Raw genomic sequence first — 25436 nt, forward strand, 5'->3', positions numbered from 1 at the left:
CACACACACACACACACACACCAGACACACAGAACACCAGCTATACACACACACACACACACCAGACACACAGAACACCAGCTACACACACACACACACCAGACACACAGAACACCAGCTATACACACACACACACCAGACACACAGAACACCAGCTACACACACACACACACCAGACACACAGAACACCAGCTACACACACACACACACCAGACACACAGAACACCAGCTACACACACACACACACCAGACACACAGAACACCAGCTACACACACACACACACACGAGACACACAGAACACCAGCTACACACACACACACACACCAGACACACAGAACACCAGCTACACACACACACACACCAGACACACAGAACACCAGCTATACACACACACACACCAGACACACAGAACACCAGCTACACACACACACACACACCAGACACACAGAACACCAGCTACACACACACACACACCTGAAGTGTGACTGCTCCTGTTGCACCTGCTCATTTACACATGCGTTAATTAACAGCTCATGTTTTAATTACTGGCATTAATTAGTGAGTCTCTCAGTGATTGCACAGAGCGGTGAGTAATTACACACAGGCGTGTTCATGATCGATGAGAGGAACAGAGCTCCTGTATGAGGAGTTCACACACATTATTACAACGTTCATTCAAAGTTTCCTAAGAATGTTTTTCAAAATGTTTGAACGCTTTTTCTGAAACGTTTTAGATGGATGTTCGTTTCACATTTTTAAATGTTGCTGCTTGTTTCAGAACATTCAGAAGTAGCGTTCCCATAATGAGCTCATGCGTGAAGCTGGGACTGAACATCAGTTATGATCTCACATATGAAAAGGCTGTTCGATCTTCCTTATGAATCTGATGTCAGAGTTAAACAGCTGATGTGTAGGACATGTGCAGTGCATTATGGGAGACAGTGTTTACAGCACATTCTGACGACTGTAGATCTTACTGTGTGTGTGTGTGTGTGTGTGTGTGTGTGTGTGTGTGTGTGTGTGTGTGTGTGTGTGTGTGTGAACGACACGCAGTTTTCTATTTGTGATGAGTCTTATTGGTACAGTATTCTGATATGAACACACACACTTACAAACTCACACAGACACACTTACAAACTTACATGCATGCACATACACATGCTTACACACTCACACACACTTACACACTCACACACACTTACACACTCACACACACACACACACACACACACACACACACACACACACACACACACACACACACACACACACACACACACACACACACACACACACACACACACACACACACATCTTAAATCGCACACATCAGCAATAGAAGGATTTGACTCATTCCTGCCATCTGCTGGTGTGTGTGTGTGTGAGTGTATGTGTCGTGTGTGTGATTGTGGACGATGATATAGTCATTAAATATGCACATATACTAAATATAAGCAAGCAAGCTAAAGTCATCCTAGTAAGATTTAAAATAAAGAATAACTAAAATCAAAAAGTTTATTTTCAGGGCTTTATGGGACAGATTGTTGTAGTCTTCATTCCTCTGGGTGTGTTAGAGTCATTAGCATCGCTAGAGTCGTTAGAGTCGTTAGCGTCGTTAGAGTCGTTAGCGTCGTTAGAGTCGTTAGCATCGCTAGAGTCGTTAGCGTCGTTAGAGTCGTTAGCGTCGCTAGAGTCGTTAGAGTTGTTAGCGTCGCTAGAGTCGTTAGAGTCGTTAGCGTCGTTAGAGTCGTTAGAGTCGTTAGCGTCGCTAGAGTCGTTAGAGTCGTTAGCGTCGCTAGAGTCGTTAGAGTCGTTAGCGTCGCTAGAGTCGTAAGAGTCGTTAGAGTCGTTAGAGTCGTTAGAGTCGTTAGCGTCGCTAGAGTCGTTAGAGTCGTAAGAGTCGTTAGCGTCGCTAGAGTCGTTAGAGTCGTCAGCGTCGCTAGAGTCGTTCGAGTCGTTAGAGTCGTAAGAGTCGTTAGAGTCGTTAGCGTCGTTAGCGTCGCTAGAGTCGTTAGAGTCGTAAGAGTCGTTAGCGTCACTAGAGTCGTTAGAGTCGTAAGAGTCGTTAGCGTCGCTAGAGTCGTTAGAGTCGTTAGCGTCGCTAGAGTCGTTAGAGTCGTTAGCGTCGCTAGAGTCGTTAGAGTCGTTAGCGTCGCTAGTCGTTAGAGTCGTTAGCGTCGCTAGAGTCGCTAGAGTCGTTAGAATCGTTAGCGTCGCTAGAGTCGTTAGCGTCGCTAGAGTCGTTAGAGTCGTTAGCGTCGCTAGCGTCGTTAGAGTCGTTAGCGTCGCTAGAGTCGTTAGCGTCGCTAGAGTCTTTAGAGTCGTTAGCGTCGCTAGAGTCGCTAGAGTCGCTAGAGTCGCTAGAGTCGTTAGAGTCGTTAGAGTCGCTAGAGTCGCTAGCATCGCTAGAGTCGTTAGCGTCGCTAGAGTCGCTAGAGTCGCTAGAGTCGTTAGAGTCGCTAGAGTCGCTAGCATCGCTAGAGTCGTTAGAGTCGTTAGCGTCGCTAGAGTCGTTAGCGTCGCTAGAGTCGCTAGAGTCGTTAGAGTCGTTAGCGTCGCTAGAGTCGTTAGCGTCGCTAGAGTCGCTAGAGTCGCTAGCATCGCTAGAGTCGTAAACGTCGCTAGAGTCGCTAGCATCGCTAGAGTCGTTAGCGTCGCTAGAGTCGCTAGAGTCGCTAGCATCGCTAGAGTCGTAAACGTCGCTAGAGTCGTTAGCGTCGCTAGAGTCGTTAGCGTCGCTAGAGTCGTTAGAGTCGTTAGCGTCGCTAGAGTCGTTAGCGCCGCTAGAGTCGTTAGCGTCGCTAGAGTCGTTAGAGTCGTTAGCGTCCCTAGAGTCATTAGCATCGCTAGAGTCCCTAAAGTCGTTAGCGTCGCTAGAATCGCTAGAGTCGTTAGAGTCGCTAGAGTCGCTGTGCTGGAGTTGATCTTCATGAGTTCATCATCGGAGAAGCTTCACAGAGATAAAGAAATCGCCGTTATTCAAATAAATCTGTTTTAAATCCTTCACTATTGCTGAATTCATCTTCATAACTCATTGATATGAGTGTATTGTTTGGTTAGTGAGAAACTCTCGTGGGTCCGTCGGGTTCACACGCGTAAACGAGGCGCTGATGATCTACAGCTCAGTTATTATGATGTGTTCCTACTAAAGTAAAGCTGCTGGAACGCGCTGGTGTTTTCGGTAAGCGGCGCGCCGTCTCTGGATTACTGGATTAGCTTAATCTCAGACGTGGTTTCTAGTGTTCTCAGACGTGACACAGTGACTCTGTCATGTGTGTGTGTGTGTTAGTGTGTGTGTGTGTGTGTATGTCTGTTTGTGTGAGTGTGTTAGTGTGTGTGTGTGTGTGTGTGTGTGTGAGTGTGTGTGTTAGCGTGTGTGTGTGTGTGTATGTCTGTGTGAGTGTGTGTGTGTGTGTGTGTGTGTGTGTGTGAGAGAGAGAGAGAGAGAGAGAGAGAGAGAGAGAGAGAGTGTGTGTGTGTATGTCAGAGTTTGTGTGTGTCTCTCTCTCTCTCTCTCTTCTGAATGACATCAGCCTTTTGGAATGTGTGTGTGTGTGTGTGTGTCACCTTTTGACCCCTGTGCAGCGATGATGTCATCTGATCTGAGGTCAGCTCATATTTGGGAGGGTTTGACCTTTGACCCTCAGTTCAGTTCCTCTGCCTCTGAAGAGAGAAATCAATCCATTCAAACAAACACATGATAGAATATAAACTAATGATATGGAAGAAAAATTATGCCAAATGTTTTTGAAACAAAAAAGCTTATTGAAATGCACTACTTGTAGTGATGATGATCTATACTTGCATTCATGATGTCTATACAAGAAATACATTTCAGAAATCTGGATTTACAGTATTAGTGATTAGATTAGATGTGTGTTTTCAGGGTTTATGGGAAATATACACTCACCTAAAGGATTATTAGGAACACCACACTAATACTGTGTTTGACCTCCTTTCACCTTAAGAACTGCCTTAATTCTTCGTGGCATTGATTCAACAAGGTGCTGAAAGCATTCTTTAGAAATGTTGGCCCATATTGATAGGATAGCATCTTGCAGTTGATGGAGATTTGTGGGATGCACATCCAGGGCACGAAGCTCCCGTTCCACCACATCCCAAAGATGCTCTATTGCAGGGATTCCCAAAGTGTGGTACGCGAGCTGCCACCAGGGGGTGCGCGAGAGGAAAAATGTAATGGCGGTCTGTTTTGTAAGTGGGATTACTTGAACAGTAGTATGAACAGTAAACATTTCCTTTGTAATGGGTTTTATTTTAAATAAAAAAACTATAATTTATTAGTTTTTGATAGAAACGTTGAAAACAGCTGCTGTCTTCTACGCACTGCTCTGCACTGCAGCCGGTAACGTGACACATGTGCTGTTGCGCGTTGGCTGGCGCTGAGCCAGTGCTGTCATATCACAACCATTGAGTGTTTTCAACCACATAATGTTTATTTTAGGTTTCAGACATTTAAATACACATAAGTACTAGCAAAACAATGATTTTGATTTTGCTGATTTCTATGGAAGCGGCAATATTAATCCTTTTCATTATAATAAGACGACACGTTTTATTCATATCAGATACACATTGTATACGTAGCTTCACATTTTACCCTATTCTTCTCCCAGTTCACCGGCCTCTTACTTTCATGTATTTCGTGAGAAGTGGAGGAATTGACGTCACGTGTTGTAAATCCAACAGATCCGATTCTCTGAACTGTGGCACAAACTAACGATCGTTATGAAGGTGTTTGAACAATAAAACACATCCACTTGCACATATTTGACAATCGGAATATCAGTGTTTCATGCTATTGCTAATACATTTGTGAATATTTTTGATAAAAAAGGAAAAATTACATAAAAGCAGATCATCATTCATTCAGCGCTGTGTTGTGGTTGCGTTGTGTCACGTGACAAGCAATGACGCGTCACCATGGAAACATTAAAGTGACAAGTTCTAAATAACGGTCGCCTTGAAAAACTCACGCTGTGGGGTCAGTTAAAATATTTTTAATTTACGTGTGAAAGGGTTAAAGTGGAACCTTGTGCGTAGCTTTGTTGCATTATATTGAAACTTTGTTGATGTTGTTATTGTCATGCGTGTTCTGGTTATTAGCGCATGATTAAACATTATAGGTCTTTATTGGGCGATAAAACAAAGCTTTGTTGCATTTTTTTTTTTTTGAAGTGGGGATTGGGGGTGCGCCAACCCGGTTGGGACATAGAAGGGGGTGCGCAGGAAAAAATGTTTGGGAACCGCTGCTCTATTGGGTTGAGATCTGGTGACTGTGGGGGCCATTTTAGTACAGTGAACTCATTGTCATGTTCAAGAAACCAATTTGAAATGATTCGAGCTTTGAGACATGGAGCATTATCCTGCTGGAAGTAGCCATCAGAGGATGGGTACATGGTGGCCATAAAGGGATGGACATGGTCAGAAACAATGCTCAGGTAGGCCGTGGCATTTAAACGATGCCCAATTGGCACTAAGGGGCCTAAAGTGTGCCAAGAAAACATCCCCCACACCATTACACCACCACCACCAGCCTGCACAGTGGTAACAAGGCATGATGGATCCATGTTCTCATTCTGTTTACGCCAAATTCTGACTCTACCATCTGAATGTCTCAACAGAAATACTCTTTCCCATTCTGACATTCAGTTTGGAGTTCAGGAGATTGTCTTGACCTGGACCACACTCCTAAATGCATTGAAGCAACTGCCATGTGATTGGTTGATTAGATAATTGCATTAATGAGAAATTGAACAGGTGTTCCTAATAATCCTTTAGGTGAGTGTATATGAGTAGTTTTCACCGGGTGGCCACGATATTTAACAGTATTGAACGCAGCTTCAAAGTGAAAAATAGGAAAATACTTAATGATAAACTTCATCAGATATGAGACAAACTTTACTGTGTAAAGTTCACCAATGATGAAACGAGTTCGGCTCAATAACTGTGTAAAGTTCACCAGTGATGAAACGAGTTCGGCTCAATAACTGTGTAAAGTTCACCAGTGATGAAACGAGTTCGGCTCAATAACTGTGTAAAGTTCACCAGTGATGAAACGAGTTCGGCTCAATAACTGTGTAAAGTTCGCCAGTGATGAAACGAGTTCGGCTCAATAACTGTGTAAAGTTCACCAGTGATGAAACGAGTTCGGCTCAATAACAGTGTAAAGTTCACCAGTGATGAAACGAGTTCGGCTCAATAACAGTGTAAAGTTCACCAGTGATGAAACGAGTTCGGCTCAATAACTGTGTAAAGTTCACCAGTGATGAAACGAGTTCGGCTCAATAACTGTGTAAAGTTCACCAGTGATGAAACGAGTTCGGCTCAATAACTGTGTAAAGTTCACCAGTGATGAAACGAGTTCGGCTCAATAACTGTGTAAAGTTCACCAGTGATGAAACGAGTTCGGCTCAATAACTGTGTAAAGTTCACCAGTGATGAAACGAGTTCGGCTCAATAACTGTGTAAAGTTCACCAGTGATGAAACGAGTTCGGCTCAATAACAGTGTAAAGTTCACCAGTGATGAAACGAGTTCGGCTCAATAACTGTGTAAAGTTCACCAGTGATGAAACGAGTTCGGCTCAATAACAGTGTAAAGTTCACCAGTGATGAAACGAGTTCGGCTCAATAACAGTGTAAAGTTCACCAGTGATGAAACGAGTTCGGCTCAATAACTGTGTAAAGTTCACCAGTGATGAAACGAGTTCAGCTCAATAACTGTGTAAAGTTCACCAGTGATGAAACGAATTCGGCTCAATAACTGTGTAAAGTTCACCAGTGATGAAACGAGTTCGGCTCAATAACTGTAAAGTTCACCAGTGATGAAACGAGTTCGGCTCAATAACTGTGTAAAGTTCACCAGTGATGAAACGAGTTCGGCTCAATAACTGTGTAAAGTTCACCACTGATGAAACGAGTTCGGCTCAATAACTGTAAAGTTCACCAGTGATGAAACGAGTTTGGCTCAATAACTGTGTAAAGTTCACCAGTGATGAAACGAGTTTGGCTCAATAACTGTGTAAAGTTCACCAGTGATGAAACGAGTTTGGCTCAATAACTGTGTAAAGTTCACCAGTGATGAAACGAGTTCGGCTCAATAACTGTGTAAAGTTCACCAGTGATGAAACGAGTTCGGCTCAATAACTGTGTAAAGTTCACCAGTGATGAAACGAGTTCGGCTCAATAACTGTAAAGTTCACCAGTGATGAAACGAGTTCGGCTCAATAACTGTGTAAAGTTCACCAGTGATGAAACGAGTTCGGCTCAATAACTGTGTAAAGTTCACCAGTGATGAAACGAGTTCGGCTCAATAACTGTGTAAAGTTCACCAGTGATGAAACGAGTTCGGCTCAATAACAGTGTAAAGTTCACCAGTGATGAAACGAGTTCGGCTCAATAACAGTGTAAAGTTCACCAGTGATGAAACGAGTTCGGCTCAATAACAGTGTAAAGTTCACCAGTGATGAAACGAGTTCGGCTCAATAACAGTGTAAAGTTCACCAGTGATAAAACGAGTTCGGCTCAATAACAGTGTAAAGTTCACCAGTGATGAAACGAGTTCGGCTCAATAACTGTGTAAAGTTCACCAGTGATGAAACGAGTTCGGCTCAATAACTGTGTAAAGTTCACCAGTGATGAAACGAGTTCGGCTCAATAACTGTGTAAAGTTCACCAGTGATGAAACGAGTTCGGCTCAATAACTGTGTAAAGTTCACCAGTGATGAAACGAGTTCGGCTCAATAACTGTAAAGTTCACCAGTGATGAAACGAGTTCGGCTCAATAACTGTGTAAAGTTCACCAGTGATGAAACGAGTTCGGCTCAATAACTGTGTAAAGTTCACCACTGATGAAACGAGTTCGGCTCAATAACTGTAAAGTTCACCAGTGATGAAACGAGTTCGGCTCAATAACTGTGTAAAGTTCACCAGTGATGAAACGAGTTTGGCTCAATAACTGTGTAAAGTTCACCAGTGATGAAACGAGTTTGGCTCAATAACTGTGTAAAGTTCACCAGTGATGAAACGAGTTCGGCTCAATAACAGTGTAAAGTTCACCAGTGATGAAACGAGTTCGGCTCAATAACTGTGTAAAGTTCACCAGTGATGAAACGAGTTCGGCTCAATAACAGTGTAAAGTTCACCAGTGATGAAACGAGTTCGGCTCAATAACTGTGTAAAGTTCACCAGTGATGAAACGAGTTCGGCTCAATAACTGTGTAAAGTTCACCAGTTATGAAACGAGTTCGGCTCAATAACAGTGTAAAGTTCACCAGTTATGAAACGAGTTCGGCTCAATAACAGTGTAAAGTTCACCAGTGATGAAACGAGTTCGGCTCAATAACTGTGTAAAGTTCACCAGTGATGAAACGAGTTCGGCTCAATAACTGTGTAAAGTTCACCAGTGATGAAACGAGTTCGGCTCAATAACTGTGTAAAGTTCACCAGTGATGAAACGAGTTCGGCTCAATAACTGTGTAAAGTTCACCAGTGATGAAACGAGTTCGGCTCAATAACTGTGTAAAGTTCACCAGTGATGAAACGAGTTCGGCTCAATAACTGTGTAAAGTTCACCAGTGATGAAACGAGTTCGGCTCAATAACTGTGTAAAGTTCACCAGTGATGAAACGAGTTCGGCTCAATAACTGTGTAAAGTTCACCAGTGATGAAACGAGTTCGGCTCAATAACTGTGTAAAGTTCACCAGTGATGAAACGAGTTCGGCTCAATAACACTGTAAAGTTCACCAGTGATGAAACGAGTTCGGCTCAATAACAGTGTAAAGTTCACCAGTGATGAAACGAGTTCGGCTCAATAACAGTGTAAAGTTCACCAGTGATGAAACGAGTTCGGCTCAATAACTGTGTAAAGTTCACCAGTGATGAAACGAGTTCGGCTCAATAACAGTGTAAAGTTCACCAGTGATGAAACGAGTTCGGCTCAATAACTGGGTAAAGTTCACCAGTGATGAAACGAGTTCGGCTCAATAACTGGGTAAAGTTCACCAGTGATGAAACGAGTTCGGCTCAATAACTGGGTAAAGTTCACCAGTGATGAAACGAGTTCGGCTCAATAACTGGGTAAAGTTCACCAGTGATGAAACGAGTTCGGCTCAATAACTGTGTAAAGTTCACCAGTGATGAAACGAGTTCGGCTCAATAACTGTGTAAAGTTCACCAGTGATGAAACGAGTTCGGCTCAATAACTGTGTAAAGTTCACCAGTGATGAAACGAGTTCGGCTCAATAACAGAGTAAAGTTCACCAGTGATGAAACGAGTTCGGCTCAATAACTGTGTAAAGTTCACCAGTGATGAAACGAGTTCGGCTCAATAACTGTGTAAAGTTCACCAGTGATGAAACGAGTTCGGCTCAATAACTGTGTAAAGTTCACCAGTGATGAAACGAGTTCGGCTCAATAACTGTGTAAAGTTCACCAGTGATGAAACGAGTTCGGCTCAATAACAGTGTAAAGTTCACCAGTGATGAAACGAGTTCGGATCAATAACTGTGTAAAGTTCACCAGTGATGAAACGAGTTCGGCTCAATAACAGTGTAAAGTTCACCAGTGATGAAACGAGTTCGGCTCAATAACTGTGTAAAGTTCACCAGTGATGAAACGAGTTCGGCTCAATAACTGTGTAAAGTTCACCAATGATGAAACGAGTTCGGCTCAATAACTGTGTAAAGTTCACCAGTGATGAAACGAGTTCGGCTCAATAACTGTGTAAAGTTCACCAGTGATGAAACGAGTTCGGCTCAATAACTGTGTAAAGTTCACCAGTGATGAAACGAGTTCGGCTCAATAACAGTGTAAAGTTCACCAGTGATGAAACGAGTTCGGCTCAATAACAGTGTAAAGTTCACCAGTGATGAAACGAGTTCGGCTCAATAACTGTGTAAAGTTCACCAGTGATGAAACGAGTTCGGCTCAATAACTGTGTAAAGTTCACCAGTGATGAAACGAGTTCGGCTCAATAACAGTGTAAAGTTCACCAGTGATGAAACGAGTTCGGCTCAATAACTGTGTAAAGTTCACCAGTGATGAAACGAGTTCGGCTCAATAACACTGTAAAGTTCACCAGTGATGAAACGAGTTCGGCTCAATAACAGTGTAAAGTTCACCAGTGATGAAACGAGTTCGGCTCAATAACTGTGTAAAGTTCACCAGTGATGAAACGAGTTCGGCTCAATAACTGTGTAAAGTTCACCAGTGATGAAACGAGTTCGGCTCAATAACTGTGTAAAGTTCACCAGTGATGAAACGAGTTCGGCTCAATAACTGTGTAAAGTTCACCAGTGATGAAACGAGTTCGGCTCAATAACTGTGTAAAGTTCACCAGTGATGAAACGAGTTCGGCTCAATAACTGTGTAAAGTTCACCAGTGATGAAACGAGTTCGGCTCAATAACTGTGTAAAGTTCACCAGTGATGAAACGAGTTCGGCTCAATAACACTGTAAAGTTCACCAGTGATGAAACGAGTTCGGCTCAATAACAGTGTAAAGTTCACCAGTGATGAAACGAGTTCGGCTCAATAACAGTGTAAAGTTCACCAGTGATGAAACGAGTTCGGCTCAATAACTGTGTAAAGTTCACCAGTGATGAAACGAGTTCGGCTCAATAACAGTGTAAAGTTCACCAGTGATGAAACGAGTTCGGCTCAATAACTGGGTAAAGTTCACCAGTGATGAAACGAGTTCGGCTCAATAACTGGGTAAAGTTCACCAGTGATGAAACGAGTTCGGCTCAATAACTGGGTAAAGTTCACCAGTGATGAAACGAGTTCGGCTCAATAACTGGGTAAAGTTCACCAGTGATGAAACGAGTTCGGCTCAATAACTGGGTAAAGTTCACCAGTGATGAAACGAGTTCGGCTCAATAACTGTGTAAAGTTCACCAGTGATGAAACGAGTTCGGCTCAATAACTGTGTAAAGTTCACCAGTGATGAAACGAGTTCGGCTCAATAACAGAGTAAAGTTCACCAGTGATGAAACGAGTTCGGCTCAATAACTGTGTAAAGTTCACCAGTGATGAAACGAGTTCGGCTCAATAACTGTGTAAAGTTCACCAGTGATGAAACGAGTTCGGCTCAATAACTGTGTAAAGTTCACCAGTGATGAAACGAGTTCGGCTCAATAACTGTGTAAAGTTCACCAGTGATGAAACGAGTTCGGCTCAATAACAGTGTAAAGTTCACCAGTGATGAAACGAGTTCGGATCAATAACTGTGTAAAGTTCACCAGTGATGAAACGAGTTCGGCTCAATAACAGTGTAAAGTTCACCAGTGATGAAACGAGTTCGGCTCAATAACTGTGTAAAGTTCACCAGTGATGAAACGAGTTCGGCTCAATAACTGTGTAAAGTTCACCAGTGATGAAACGAGTTCGGCTCAATAACTGTGTAAAGTTCACCAGTGATGAAACGAGTTCGGCTCAATAACTGTGTAAAGTTCACCAGTGATGAAACGAGTTCGGCTCAATAACTGTGTAAAGTTCACCAGTGATGAAACGAGTTCGGCTCAATAACAGTGTAAAGTTCACCAGTGATGAAACGAGTTCGGCTCAATAACAGTGTAAAGTTCACCAGTGATGAAACGAGTTCGGCTCAATAACTGTGTAAAGTTCACCAGTGATGAAACGAGTTCGGCTCAATAACTGTGTAAAGTTCACCAGTGATGAAACGAGTTCGGCTCAATAACAGTGTAAAGTTCACCAGTGATGAAACGAGTTCGGCTCAATAACTGTGTAAAGTTCACCAGTGATGAAACGAGTTCGGCTCAATAACAGTGTAAAGTTCACCAGTGATGAAACGAGTTCGGCTCAATAACAGTGTAAAGTTCACCAGTGATGAAACGAGTTCGGCTCAATAACTGTGTAAAGTTCACCAGTGATGAAACGAGTTCGGCTCAATAACAGTGTAAATTGATGAAACGAGTTCGGCTCAATAACTGTGTAAAGTTCACCAGTGATGAAACGAGTTCGGCTCAATAACTGTGTAAAGTTCACCAGTGATGAAACGAGTTCGGCTCAATAACAGTGTAAAGTTCACCAGTGATGAAACGAGTTCGGCTCAATAACTGTGTAAAGTTCACCAGTGATGAAACGAGTTCGGCTCAATAACTGTGTAAAGTTCACCAGTGATGAAACGAGTTCGGCTCAATAACAGTGTAAAGTTCACCAGTGATGAAACGAGTTCGGCTCAATAACAGTGTAAAGTTCACCAGTGATGAAACGAGTTCGGCTCAATAACAGTGTAAAGTTCACCAGTGATGAAACGAGTTCGGCTCAATAACAGTGTAAAGTTCACCAGTGATGAAACGAGTTCGGCTCAATAACTGTGTAAAGTTCACCAGTGATGAAACGAGTTCGGCTCAATAACAGTGTAAAGTTCACCAGTGATGAAACGAGTTCGGCTCAATAACAGTGTAAAGTTCACCAGTGATGAAACGAGTTCGGCTCAATAACTGTGTAAAGTTCACCAGTGATGAAACGAGTTCGGCTCAATAACTGTGTAAAGTTCACCAGTGATGAAACGAGTTCGGCTCAATAACTGTGTAAAGTTCACCAGTGATGAAACGAGTTCGGCTCAATAACTGTGTAAAGTTCACCAGTGATGAAACGAGTTCGGCTCAATAACTGTGTAAAGTTCACCAGTGATGAAACGAGTTCGGCTCAATAACTGTGTAAAGTTCACCAGTGATGAAACGAGTTCGGCTCAATAACTGTGTAAAGTTCACCAGTGATGAAACGAGTTCGGCTCAATAACTGTGTAAAGTTCACCAGTGATGAAACGAGTTCGGCTCAATAACAGTGTAAAGTTCACCAGTGATGAAACGAGTTCGGCTCAATAACAGTGTAAAGTTCACCAGTGATGAAACGAGTTCGGCTCAATAACTGTGTAAAGTTCACCAGTGATGAAACGAGTTCGGCTCAATAACAGTGTAAAGTTCACCAGTGATGAAACGAGTTCGGCTCAATAACTGTGTAAAGTTCACCAGTGATGAAACGAGTTCGGCTCAATAACTGTGTAAAGTTCACCAGTGATGAAACGAGTTCGGCTCAATAACAGTGTAAAGTTCACCAGTTATGAAACGAGTTCGGCTCAATAACAGTGTAAAGTTCACCAGTGATGAAACGAGTTCGGCTCAATAACTGTGTAAAGTTCACCAGTGATGAAACGAGTTCGGCTCAATAACTGTGTAAAGTTCACCAGTGATGAAACGAGTTCGGCTCAATAACTGTGTAAAGTTCACCAGTGATGAAACGAGTTCGGCTCAATAACTGTGTAAAGTTCACCAGTGATGAAACGAGTTCGGCTCAATAACTGTGTAAAGTTCACCAGTGATGAAACGAGTTCGGCTCAATAACTGTGTAAAGTTCACCAGTGATGAAACGAGTTCGGCTCAATAACTGTGTAAAGTTCACCAGTGATGAAACGAGTTCGGCTCAATAACTGTGTAAAGTTCACCAGTGATGAAACGAGTTCGGCTCAATAACTGTGTAAAGTTCACCAGTGATGAAACGAGTTCGGCTCAATAACACTGTAAAGTTCACCAGTGATGAAACGAGTTCGGCTCAATAACTGTGTAAAGTTCACCAGTGATGAAACGAGTTCGGCTCAATAACTGTGTAAAGTTCACCAGTGATGAAACGAGTTCGGCTCAATAACTGTGTAAAGTTCACCAGTGATGAAACGAGTTCGGCTCAATAACTGTGTAAAGTTCACCAGTGATGAAACGAGTTCGGCTCAATAACTGTGTAAAGTTCACCAGTGATGAAACGAGTTTGGCTCAATAACAGTGTAAAGTTCACCAGTGATGAAACGAGTTCGGCTCAATAACTGTGTAAAGTTCACCAGTGATGAAACGAGTTCGGCTCAATAACTGTGTAAAGTTCACCAGTGATGAAACGAGTTCGGCTCAATAACTGTGTAAAGTTCACCAGTGATGAAACGAGTTCGGCTCAATAACTGTGTAAAGTTCACCAGTGATGAAACGAGTTCGGCTCAATAACTGTGTAAAGTTCACCAGTGATGAAACGAGTTCGGCTCAATAACTGTGTAAAGTTCACCAGTGATGAAACGAGTTCGGCTCAATAACAGTGTAAAGTTCACCAGTGATGAAACGAGTTCGGCTCAATAACTGTGTAAAGTTCACCAGTGATGAAACGAGTTCGGCTCAATAACAGTGTAAAGTTCACCAGTGATGAAACGAGTTCGGCTCAATAACAGTGTAAAGTTCACCAGTGATGAAACGAGTTCGGCTCAATAACAGTGTAAAGTTCACCAGTGATGAAACGAGTTCGGCTCAATAACAGTGTAAAGTTCACCAGTGATGAAACGAGTTCGGCTCAATAACTGTGTAAAGTTCACCAGTGATGAAACGAGTTCGGCTCAATAACTGTGTAAAGTTCACCAGTGATGAAACGAGTTCGGCTCAATAACAGTGTAAAGTTCACCAGTTATGAAACGAGTTCGGCTCAATAACAGTGTAAAGTTCACCAGTGATGAAACGAGTTCGGCTCAATAACTGTGTAAAGTTCACCAGTGATGAAACGAGTTCGGCTCAATAACTGTGTAAAGTTCACCAGTGATGAAACGAGTTCGGCTCCACAGAAGCAGATCCAGTTTCATGACTGATGTTGTTTGTCCTGCAAGTTCAAGCAGATCCACAGCTTTTATAAATTACATCATGACTGATTCATTCACTGAATTTGTGTGTGTGTGTGTGTGAGAGAGAGATGACATCACCGTGTGTGTGTGTGTGTATGAGTGTGTGTGTGTGTGTGAGAAGGTGTGTGAGAGTGTGTGTGTGTGTGTGTGCGTGTGTGTAAGAGATGACATCACTGTGTGTGCATTATTGATGGATCAGTCTGAACACGCTGTTCAAACACACAGTTCACACACTTCTGTTGTTTTTATATGAAGATGAAGCACTAACTCTACCTGTGAAATTACACTTCTATGCACATTTTCTTGGCTTTACATCTATCATGTTTCTAATGGAGGACATCTACAAACTTCAAACAAACTTCTACAAAAGTTCGTATTTGATGTGTTTTGTACGGTGGCCGAGAGAGCTCAACGCGCTGCAACTGAAGAAAACACATGCAAATAGAAAACAACGCGTGCAAATAAAAAAAACACCTGCAAATTAAGAAAACATCTTCATCAGTTTCACAACACACGTGTGCTCCAAATACTCACAACACAACCAAATACATAAACGCGCTGCAAATAACACAGAGCACAACGGAAATGTTTCCAGGGGAACCAAATAAGTGACGAACCCGGCTGGGACGTGCTGGCATAGATGTCCATAAATCTATGCGTGCTGGTTCTTACAGCTTAAAATTATACTTTATTTATTTATTTATTTGTTTGTGTAAAACATACAGAGATTACATTTTTTATGACATACAACTTGTATACAATGTACAAAATGTATTAACAATATGTTCAATGTCATCAGAATACAAATGAGAAAAGAACAATGAGCTGGAAACTAAAATAAATAAATAAAAAAGATAAAGAAGAAAACCATGAAGGAAAGATATTTATCTATAAGTTACATCAGTTACACTGTACAAATTGTTTCATGTTATTACATTTTCATAAAGAAAAGTTTCGTAAGAAATGTTAGGTAATGTAGGGTCCAACATTTTAAAGTTGAGACACAGATATATAACGCATATTTTAAAAGCTTTTTTTGTAAACTAAAAATAAAAATGTATTTGCATCCGTTATGTTAACAGCATCATATTTCTGTGTAAGACCAGCTGATGGACCGTGCTGCGTTGTCATGGGAACATCCCACGTTGTCTTTAGTTGCTCCCTTCATCAAGTGCGCTCCACACGGCTGCCTAACAGCACACTAGAGCCTTGCTCACTCCAAAAGGGCTCTGCAATCTGCCCTTCGAAGGGAGTATGGCATAGGGAAGCTCACGAGCAATAAGCACGTCTCGGCCGGGTTCGTCACTTATTTGGTTCCCCTGGAAACATTTCCGTTGTGGTCTGTGTTATTTGCAGCGTGTTTTCTGTATTTGGTTGTGTTGTGAACTTTTGCAGCGCGTTTCCTTATTTGGAGCACACGTGTGTTGTGAAACTGATGAAGATGTTTTTTTTTAATTTGCTGGTGTTTTTTTCTATTTGCACACGTTTTTCTCTATTTGCATGTGTTTGCTTCAGTTGCAGCGCGTTGAGCTGTCTCGGCCACCGTAGTTTTGTGCCGTTTCCCACAATCCTTTGTGTCCCACCGCAGGTGCATGATCATGCGTTCCCGTAGCAACAGTCTGGAGGGCGCGGTGAAGGCGGAGCCTCCCAGATCACGGCGGCAGGCGTCTGAGCGCGAGGGGGCGTGTCACACTCACGAGGACACGCCCCCCGCCCAGAGCAAGCCGAGCCGACGGCGAGCGCACAGGGAGCGCAGCGGAGCCGGGAAGAGCCGCGATCTGTCCCGGGATGACCTCGTGTTCCTGCTCAGCATGCTGGAGGGAGAACTGCAGGTGAAGCTCTGTCAGCACTCAAATAAACATTTATTATTTCATATTTTACTAAATAATTTGGACTTTTGAATAATTTGGAAATTGCGATAAAATCAAAGCCATGCTGCACATCTAACTAAGTTGTGTTTCAAATTTGAAGTAGATTTTGAGCCACTGAAAGGTTTGAAAGGTTTTCAGTTTTCACAGAAAGTTTTTTGAGTGTTTAAGCTTTCGAATGATACCAAATTTATGATGATTACCAAAATATGTGAGGGGGGAAAGCAATAAAAACCTTGCAGGTATGATGGAGAGAGGAAAGATCTTCCTTCTGGACGCCCCATTTTCCCCTGCTGGCCTCTTCGGTGACTCAGTAAACATGGTCATCGAAAGGTTTCAAGAAGAGACAAAGCAGGCGGCGGTGTTCCAGAAACTCTGGCCACTCCTCCCTCATGTGTCCGGCCGTCGACCAGCTCCTCACAACACCGGGCGCCGCAAAAGCAGAGCGTCGCGTCTCACGCTCCCTCACAGAAAGCCTGGGCTCTGCGCTCTCAGGAGAAATCCTCCTAGGGCAAAACGTACCACATTGTCCACAGTGGTTCTCACGTCTGTACGCATCTCCCCCGGTTGCTCTACTCCCAGGAGTTCTGGAAAGGGTTCGCCGGGACGGGGTCAGTCTACTGCTAATAGCCCCGTTCTGGCCGGCCCCGTCAGAGCTGCCCTGTAGAGGAAACCTGAACAGTCGTTTGCATGTTTTGTGTCACCCAGGAAGGGGTGCCCAGCATCTAAGCAGAGAATGAGTGAGCGGGTGGTCGAGGCTCTCTCACTTGCTTACGAGTCGGCTGGTCAGCCTTCAGCTTTGGCTGAGCTCACTCCACTAGGAGTGTGGCTGCTTCTAAAGCTTTATTGTCAGAGGTTTCCCTCCAGGATGTTCGTGATGCGGCAGGCTGGTCCTCACCGCACACAATCATGAGGTTCTACGATCTTCAGCTCCACTCGAGGGGCGCAGGTGCTTTCGTCTGAATGTGCGCTCTGACTTCACGCAGACGGACACTTGCTCTTATGGCGACGTGGGTATTAGCATTCCCACAGCATTTCAACGCAGCTCGAGTTCCCTTGAAAGGGAACATCTTGGTTACGTATGTAACCCTAGTTCCCTGAAGAGGGAACGAGACGCTGCGTCGCCCTGCCATACTCCCGACATGCCCGTGATCGACTTGCCTCAGCCTATCAGAAGTTTGCGCTGTTTGGTTCAGGAGTGCTTATAGTTTCCTGGTCGATGACGTCACATGGCATTCCATCACGCAATTGGACTGATTCCATACGTGCTTTATGACGCAATCGCGCAGGGGAGTTCCCACAGCGTATCGACGCAGCTCGAGTTCCCTCTTCAGGGAACTAGGGTTACATGCGTAACCGAGACGTTTTCACGGTGGCGAAGCAGAGAGTCAAGACAGCTGCTGATGAAATGAAACCAGCATAAAAGCAACAGAAATTATAGCTGTAGGCATATTCATATTCAGCCCTTCAGCTCAGTGATCTCACAGAGTTTCTGTGTTTCAATCACAGGCCCGAGACGAGGTGATCACGGTCCTCAAAGCGGATAAAGTGGACCTGGCTGTGCTGGAGGGCCGATACGGGTTCGTGACGCCGCCGCAGGTGCTGAAGGCTCTTCAGAGAGACGCCCTCCAGGAGCAGGGCGGCAGCTGGCAGGAGGACGTCTACGAGAAGCCCATGGCCGAGGTGTGTGTCAGCGCTCTGAGGTCCAGCGCGGCCGTGTTCTGAGTGTGTGTGAGGTCCAGCCGTGGCCGTGTTCTGAGCGTGTGTGTGTGTGTGTGTCAGGTGGACAGGCTGGTGGAGAGGCAGCGGGAGACGTACCGGCGGATGCTGGAGCAGCTGCTGATGGTGGAACAGGCGCATCGACAGACTCTCCTCCGGCTGGACCACGAGAAGAGGAACCACAGCGACTTCATGAGGAAGAGCGACGAGTTCACCGGCCTGCTGGAGCAGGAGAGAGAGAGGTGAGTGTGTGTGTGTGTGTGTGTGTGTGTGTGTGTGTGTGTGTGTGTGTGAGTGAGTGTTCACCGGCCTGCTGGAGCAGGAGAGAGAGAGGTGAGTGTGTGTGTGTGAGTGTGTGTGTGTGTGTGTGTGTGTGTGTGAGTGAGTGTTCACCGGCCTGCTGGAGCAGGAGAGAGAGAGAGGTCAGTGTTATGTGGGAGTGTTCTAATCTGTGTTTTGTTGCAGTTGCTCATCTGCAAATAACTGGTTAATTGGTAAATAAACATGCTCATTCTCGCTCTCTCTGGTCTTGCAATCATCTCTACAGTTAATTTACTCAAGCCTTACTTTGACCGTAATCAAACAGCGTCTACAGAGGTCAAGGCCTTGGCTATACTGACTGCTCCATCTACTGAGACTGGAGGAGCTGTTGCTGTCTCTAAGATTGATCAGAGTAGATTGCCAAATTCTAAAATCTTGGCTGATTTGAACTCTCGTTTGTCTTATCTGAATCTTTCTGAGCGCTCTGATGTTATTCAGTTAATTGGTCAGCGTTTGGCCTTGTTCTCTGTTCCATCTTGTACAAATGTGCTAGAGCATGGCATTGATGTGGGTCAAGCTACCCCTCTTAAACAACACCCATATAGGGTAAATCCTGTTAAACGCCAGCTTTTGGTCAAAGAGGGAGAGTGTATGTTAGAACATGGCATAGCTGAACCGAATTCTAGTGCTTGGAGTTCACCATGCTTACTAGTTGAGAAGCATGATGCTTCTTTTCTGTTTTGTACAGATGTAAATGCCAAGCCTGACTGCTATCTTCTCCCATGGCTAGATGACTGCATAGATCAAGTTGGTTTTGCACCCTTTGTTACGAAGTTAGACCTTTTAAAGGCCACTGGCAGGTTCCACTGTCCCGTGAGATCTCTGCTTTTGTGACGCCGGACAACTTCTGTTATTATAAGGTTATAGCATTTGGATGGCTACATGCCCCTGCCACTTTCCAGCGCAAGGGAAATAAGGTGTTGGAAGGAGTTGCAGGATGCGAGGCTTACCTTGATTATTTGGTTATTTATAGTTCTACCTGGTCTCAACACGTGGCCCAGCTTGGGGATGTGTTCAACGGCTGCAAATTTGACCTTTAACCTCTCAATGGGCTCTATCATACACCTGGTGCAGGGCAGCGCCAAGCAAGTGTGTTTCGCTAGTTTCAGCCCGACGCAGTTATCATTTTCACGTCCTGCTCCACGTTGTTTAAATAGCAAATGGATCTGCGCCTATTTGTGCGCCCATGGGCTGCTGGTCTGAGAACGAGTGTGTGTTCAGGCGCAATGATGGACCTTTGCTATTTTGAGGAACTGAAATAGACTGAGCCGTTGACCATCTGAAACCTGCTCTAAAGTCAATGGTGCAGTATTTTTTTTGTTATTTAAAGAGCGCGTTAGTAATGTGCGCCTATAGGCGGGACGCGCAGCCGCACATAAACTAGCCAAATATTAAAAATAAAAGGATTACAATGTAATATTGTGTAAAGATATGGTGGAATCCAGATTGTCCTGTAGATGGTCTACTCGCGCACGAGCAGATCCGTTTCCTCGCCAGAGAAGCGTTCAGTTTTTCCGCTTGTAGATTCCTCCATGTAAATAGCCAATCCGCCATGGCGCGAGCACAACTAGCTTTTAAAGGGAATGGGAGATGAGCCTCTGGTTGGTTTATTTCACGTTACGCCTAAAACACACCAATTACTCATTAAGAGAATAGGGACAACCCTTTTAGACCGCTTAGATCATTAAATTAGGGCCATAAGTGTGAGTGTGGACAAGCCGCAGTAACTTACTTGGGAAAAGTTGTTGGCCATGGTGGTCATGTGTCTCCAGTAGGAGCAGTTGTGAATTTTGCTGTACCATCATCTCGGAGTGAATTAAAAGGTTTCCTAGCCAAATGTTTCCACCGTTCCACCGTAACCTGCTTATTCCCAGGGTCAAGAGTCATGTCCGCCGGCCTTAGGAAATCTGAAGGCTTTGTGGAGCCGTTCTCCTACTCTCGCCGCCCCTGATCTCAACAGACCCTTCAAGCTAGCTGTGGGTGCTGGGGATTTTGGCGTGGGTGCTGTACTTCTCCAAGAGTTGAGAATCTTATGTGCTATTTTTCAACAAAATTTGATATCCATCAGAAGCATTCTACAATTTAAAAGGAAGCTTTGGCCCTTATTCTTGCTCTGAATCATCTTGATGACGTTTCTTATATTCCACTTATTGCGTACACTGATCATAATCCTTTAGTTTTTCTCCACAGAGACATTCCAACCAGCGTTTAATGCGATGGAGTTTGTTTTTGCAGGGTTATGATCTTAAACTTCGTGACATTCGTGGAAAGGACAATGTGTTGGCAGATGCCTTATCAAGGTCTACGTGTCTGCCCTTGTTTACGTGTTGCTGTACATGTTGGTGTTGCATTAGGTTGTCCTATAGCAACGTATAAGGGTGGGCGTGTTATAAAGGAGTGTTCGATCTGTGTTTGGTTGCAGTTGCCTGGTGGCTCACCTGCAATTAACTGGTTAATTGGTATCACCTGGAGGAGGCCAATCTTATATCCAGGACACATGCTCATTCTCTCTCTCTGCTCTTGCAGTCATCTCTATAGTCCCCATTTCCTTTTATAATTTAATAAACTTTACTTTTGATTTGCAGACGTTGGTCGTTTTGTCCTTTGCTTCTCTACAGCGAGGGTTGTAACAGTCAGTCAGAGCAGTGTGTGTGTGTGTGTGTGTGTGTGGGTGTGTGTGTGTGTTCACCAGAGAGAGAGAGGTCAGTCCGGCCTTACAGCCTTTAGTTTCAGCTGTAGATCAGTGTCGCCACCTTGTGGACAAACTAAGTACTGCAGAAAATGTTTGCGCTGTGTGTGTACAGTGTGTACAGTGTGTGTGTACAGTGTGTACAGTGTGTGTACAGTGTGTACAGTGTGTGCGTACTATGCGAGTTATGATATTTAACATCATGCGCACAGTACGCAAACCCTAGTGTACGTGTAGAAAGTGAGCTGCACAGTGTGTGTGTGTGTGAGCTGCACAGTGTGTGTGTGTGTGAGCTGAACAGTGTGTGTGTGTGAGCTGGACAGTGTGTGTGTGTGTGTGAGCTGAACAGTGTGTGTGTGTGAGCTGGACAGTGTGTGTGTGTGTGTGTGTGAGCAGGACAGTGTGTGTGTGAGCTGAACAGTGTGTGTGTGTGAGCTGGACAGTGTGTGTGTGAGAGCTGGACAGTGTGTGTGTGAGCTGAACAGTGTGTGTGTGAGCTGGACAGTATGTGTGTGAGCTGAACAGTGTGTGTGTGAGCTGAACAGTGTGTGTGTGAGCTGGACAGTGTGTGTGTGAGCTGAACAGTGTGTGTGTGAGTAGGACAGTGTGTGTGTGTGAGCTGAACAGTGTGTCTGAATGCACAGTGTGTGTGTGAGCTGAACAGTGTGTGTGTGAGCAGGACAGTATGTGTGTGTGAGCAGGACAGTGTGTGTGTGAGCTGAACAGTGTGTGTGTGTGTGAGCTGGACAGTGTGTGTGTGTGAGCTCAACAGTGTGTGTGAATGCACAGTGTGTGTGTGAGCTGGACAGTGTGTGTGTGTGAGCTGGACAGTGTGTGTGTGAGCTGGACAGTGTGTGTGTGTGAGCTGGACAGTGTGTGTGTGAGCTGAACAGTGTGTGTGTGAGTAGGACAGTGTGTGTGTGTGAGCTGAACAGTGTGTCTGAATGCACAGTGTGTGTGTGAGCTGAACAGTGTGTGTGTGAGCAGGACAGTATGTGTGTGTGAGCTGAACAGTGTGTGTGTGAGCTGAACAGTGTGTGTGTGTGAGCAGGACAGTGTGTGTGTGAGCTGAACAGTGTGTGTGTGTGTGAGCTGGACAGTGTGTGTGTGTGAGCTCAACAGTGTGTGTGAATGCACAGTGTGTGTGTGAGCTGGAAAGTGTGTGTGTGTGAGCTGGACAGTGTGTGTGTGTGAGCTGAACAGTGTGTGAACAATAACCGTTTGACCTTCTGATTCCTGTGAGATTCTGAACTGAGCATTTGATGGACACTTTACTGTCCCATGAGGCCACAGGAGAGGGTTAATGAATGACAGTGAAGCAACGCAACTAACGTGTGTGTGTGTTTGTGTGTGTGTGTGTGTGTGTGTGTGTGTGTGTGTGTGTGTGTGTGTGTGTGTGTGTGATGGGTAGGTTTAGGGGTCGGGTTTGTGTTTGTGTGTGTATGTATGTATTTTTATTTTAACATTATATATTTTAATGTAGCATTTTTCAGTATGTGTTTTAATCTGATTGTTTATATCCTTCACATGTTTGAAGTGCAGTCTGCAGTTCCTCTGCTGTTGCAGGATTCATTCTAGCAGCATGACATCATTTCCTGCCATCACACACACACACACACACACACACACACACGAGTCTGTCTCTCTCATGTTCGATCCCCGTTCGGGACGTTACAGCTTCTGCTGTCTCAGTGCTGGACTCGGATCTGTCGTGTGTATATCCGGACTCATATTTAGCTAATGATGTTTCCATTTTCATTTCCTTACAAGGCCCTTAAAAATAAGTCTGAGAGGCTGAAAATAAGCCTTGGCTGATGATATATCCGTGAGCAGAAGCGGAGCCTTTTTAAAGATGAACCCAACGCGGCGTGAGTAAAAATATCAGATGGATTCACACTCTCCGGCCTCGCGATCGAGAGACTCGGTCTCCAGAGGGACGGAGTTAGATAAAGCAGAGCACAGTTCGAGGAACGGTGTGTGTGTATATATGTGTGAGTGCGAGTGTGTGTGTGATCGAGTCACTTTAGTCTCAAACCCAAACCGGTTACCTGTAGATCTGGTGTTTTCTGTCTTTGTGTCAGTGATCTTCTCCTGAAGCGAGCGAGTGAATGTTGGTCGATGCCAAATCAAACACTCCAGACGTGTTTGCAGATGTGTGTCAGTGACGTGAGGTCATTCGGCCCCGGGCCGTCAGTGCATGGCGTAATGTGATTACATATCTGTGTAACCACACACACACACACACACACACACACACACACACACGCACACACACACACACACGCACACACACACGCACACACACACACACACACACACACACACACACACACACACACACACACACACACACACACACGCACACACACACACACACACACACACAGCCACACACACACACACACACACACAGCCACACACACACACACACACACATACACACACACACACAGCCACACACACACACACACACACACAGCCACACACACACACACACACACACGCACACACGCGCACTCACACACACACGCACACACACACACACACAGCCACACACACACACACACACACACACACACACACAGCCACACACACACACACAGCCACACACACACACGCACGCACACACACACACGCACGCACACACACACACACACACACACACACACACACACACACACACACAGCCACACACACACACACACACACACACACACACACACACGCACACACACACACACACAGCCACACACACACACACACACACACACACACACACACAGCCACACACACACACACATGCACACACACACACGCACACACACACACACACACAGCCACACACACACACACACACACACACATGCAACACACACACACACACACACACACACACACACACGGAAACACGCGCACTCACTCACGCACGCACACACACACACACATGCACACACGCGCACTCACGCACGCACACACACACACACACATACATATATACACACACACACACATATACACACACACACACACACACACTGTGTCTCGTTTTCTCCTCTCCCTCACTGATGTTGTTCCCTGGAAAGAGCCGAATGCCTAAGAAGGGTAAAACTGCAAATATCTCCAGATGTGGGCGGAGCTCCAGAACAAGGCGGGGCCTCCTCTCATTGACTGACAGGCACACGATACGCATGCATGATTTCCCCCCCGATCCAGTTCAGCTTAAACCACTACAAACTCCGACCCCTAAACCGGACCTTCTCCAGGGAAACTCACTGTGCTGAAGCAACCCAACGTTCAGGAGATCAGCAGTTAATGAGATCATGTGATATGAGATCTCTGAGCCGGGCCGTCCAGAACTTCCCAACCGGACTTCACCGGACAGTTTTGTTGCATTTTGTTTAAACGCTGCCCACAAGCTCTGGCCGCAGCATATTTTATAAATGTTTTGTTTTAATATCAACTAGAAACAATGTTTAAATTACGAACATTTATTTTGAAATGTAAGTCAATGACAATTGGATGAAGCCAATAGCGAAAGTCTTTGCACTGGGAAACCCCGCCCCTTCTTGGAGTTCACGCCCCCTTTCGAGACCCCGCCCCCTGTGTAGATCTCTGGCCTTGTAAGGAATGTTGTGGATCTCAGGAATCTGTGTGTCAGAGGAAGTCGTTCAGTGTAACTCGTGTCGCATGTTTTACTGCGGTCGAGGGGATGTGTGTTTTCTCACACACTCCAACCTGTGTGTGTGTGTTTTAGTGTTGGTGTTCTCCTGCTCTTACATGCTTGTTTCCTGAGACACTCAGTGAAGTGAGTTTATGCTTAAAAGAAGAACAAATATCTGCCAATGGAGTCAGAAAAATAAACATAAAGTTTATATAAAGGGAAGTTTCGCTCATCTTCTCTCCTCTATTGTGTCGTATATCGAGTGAAACGCTTCAGGAACAAGAACACAAGTGGGCGGGGCTTGATTGTGTCTGTGCGGAGTTGATTGGCTGGTTGGATGGTAGTGGTTTGCTATTGGCTGATCTCATGTGAGTGACAGGTTAAAGCACCACCCTCGTCATCAGAGAAGAGAAGAGAAGCTGAAGAGGAACTGATTCTGATTCAACATTATTAACACAATAATGATGATGTGCACCCATAAATCACA

At 44.7% G+C, this 25436-nt stretch overlaps 1 protein-coding gene across 1 annotated transcript in view; it reads left to right on the forward strand.

Moving 5' to 3' along the window:
• filip1l (filamin A interacting protein 1-like) overlaps positions 1-25436 on the forward strand; it is a 77499-nt gene that overhangs the window by 22925 nt on the left and 29138 nt on the right. Inside the window, exons 2-4 of the mRNA XM_056241361.1 lie at positions 16280-16523; positions 18069-18242; positions 18342-18520. Of these exons, the coding sequence (XP_056097336.1) occupies positions 16284-16523; positions 18069-18242; positions 18342-18520 (593 nt within the window). The 5' untranslated portion in view covers positions 16280-16283. The remainder of the gene's footprint in view (positions 1-16279; positions 16524-18068; positions 18243-18341; positions 18521-25436) is intronic.

This window comes from Rhinichthys klamathensis, unplaced genomic scaffold (genome assembly GCF_029890125.1).
Source record: "Rhinichthys klamathensis goyatoka isolate OS25496 unplaced genomic scaffold, OSU_Roscu_1.1 h1tg000638l_1, whole genome shotgun sequence".
NCBI classification, from domain to species: domain Eukaryota; kingdom Metazoa; phylum Chordata; class Actinopteri; order Cypriniformes; family Leuciscidae; genus Rhinichthys; species Rhinichthys klamathensis.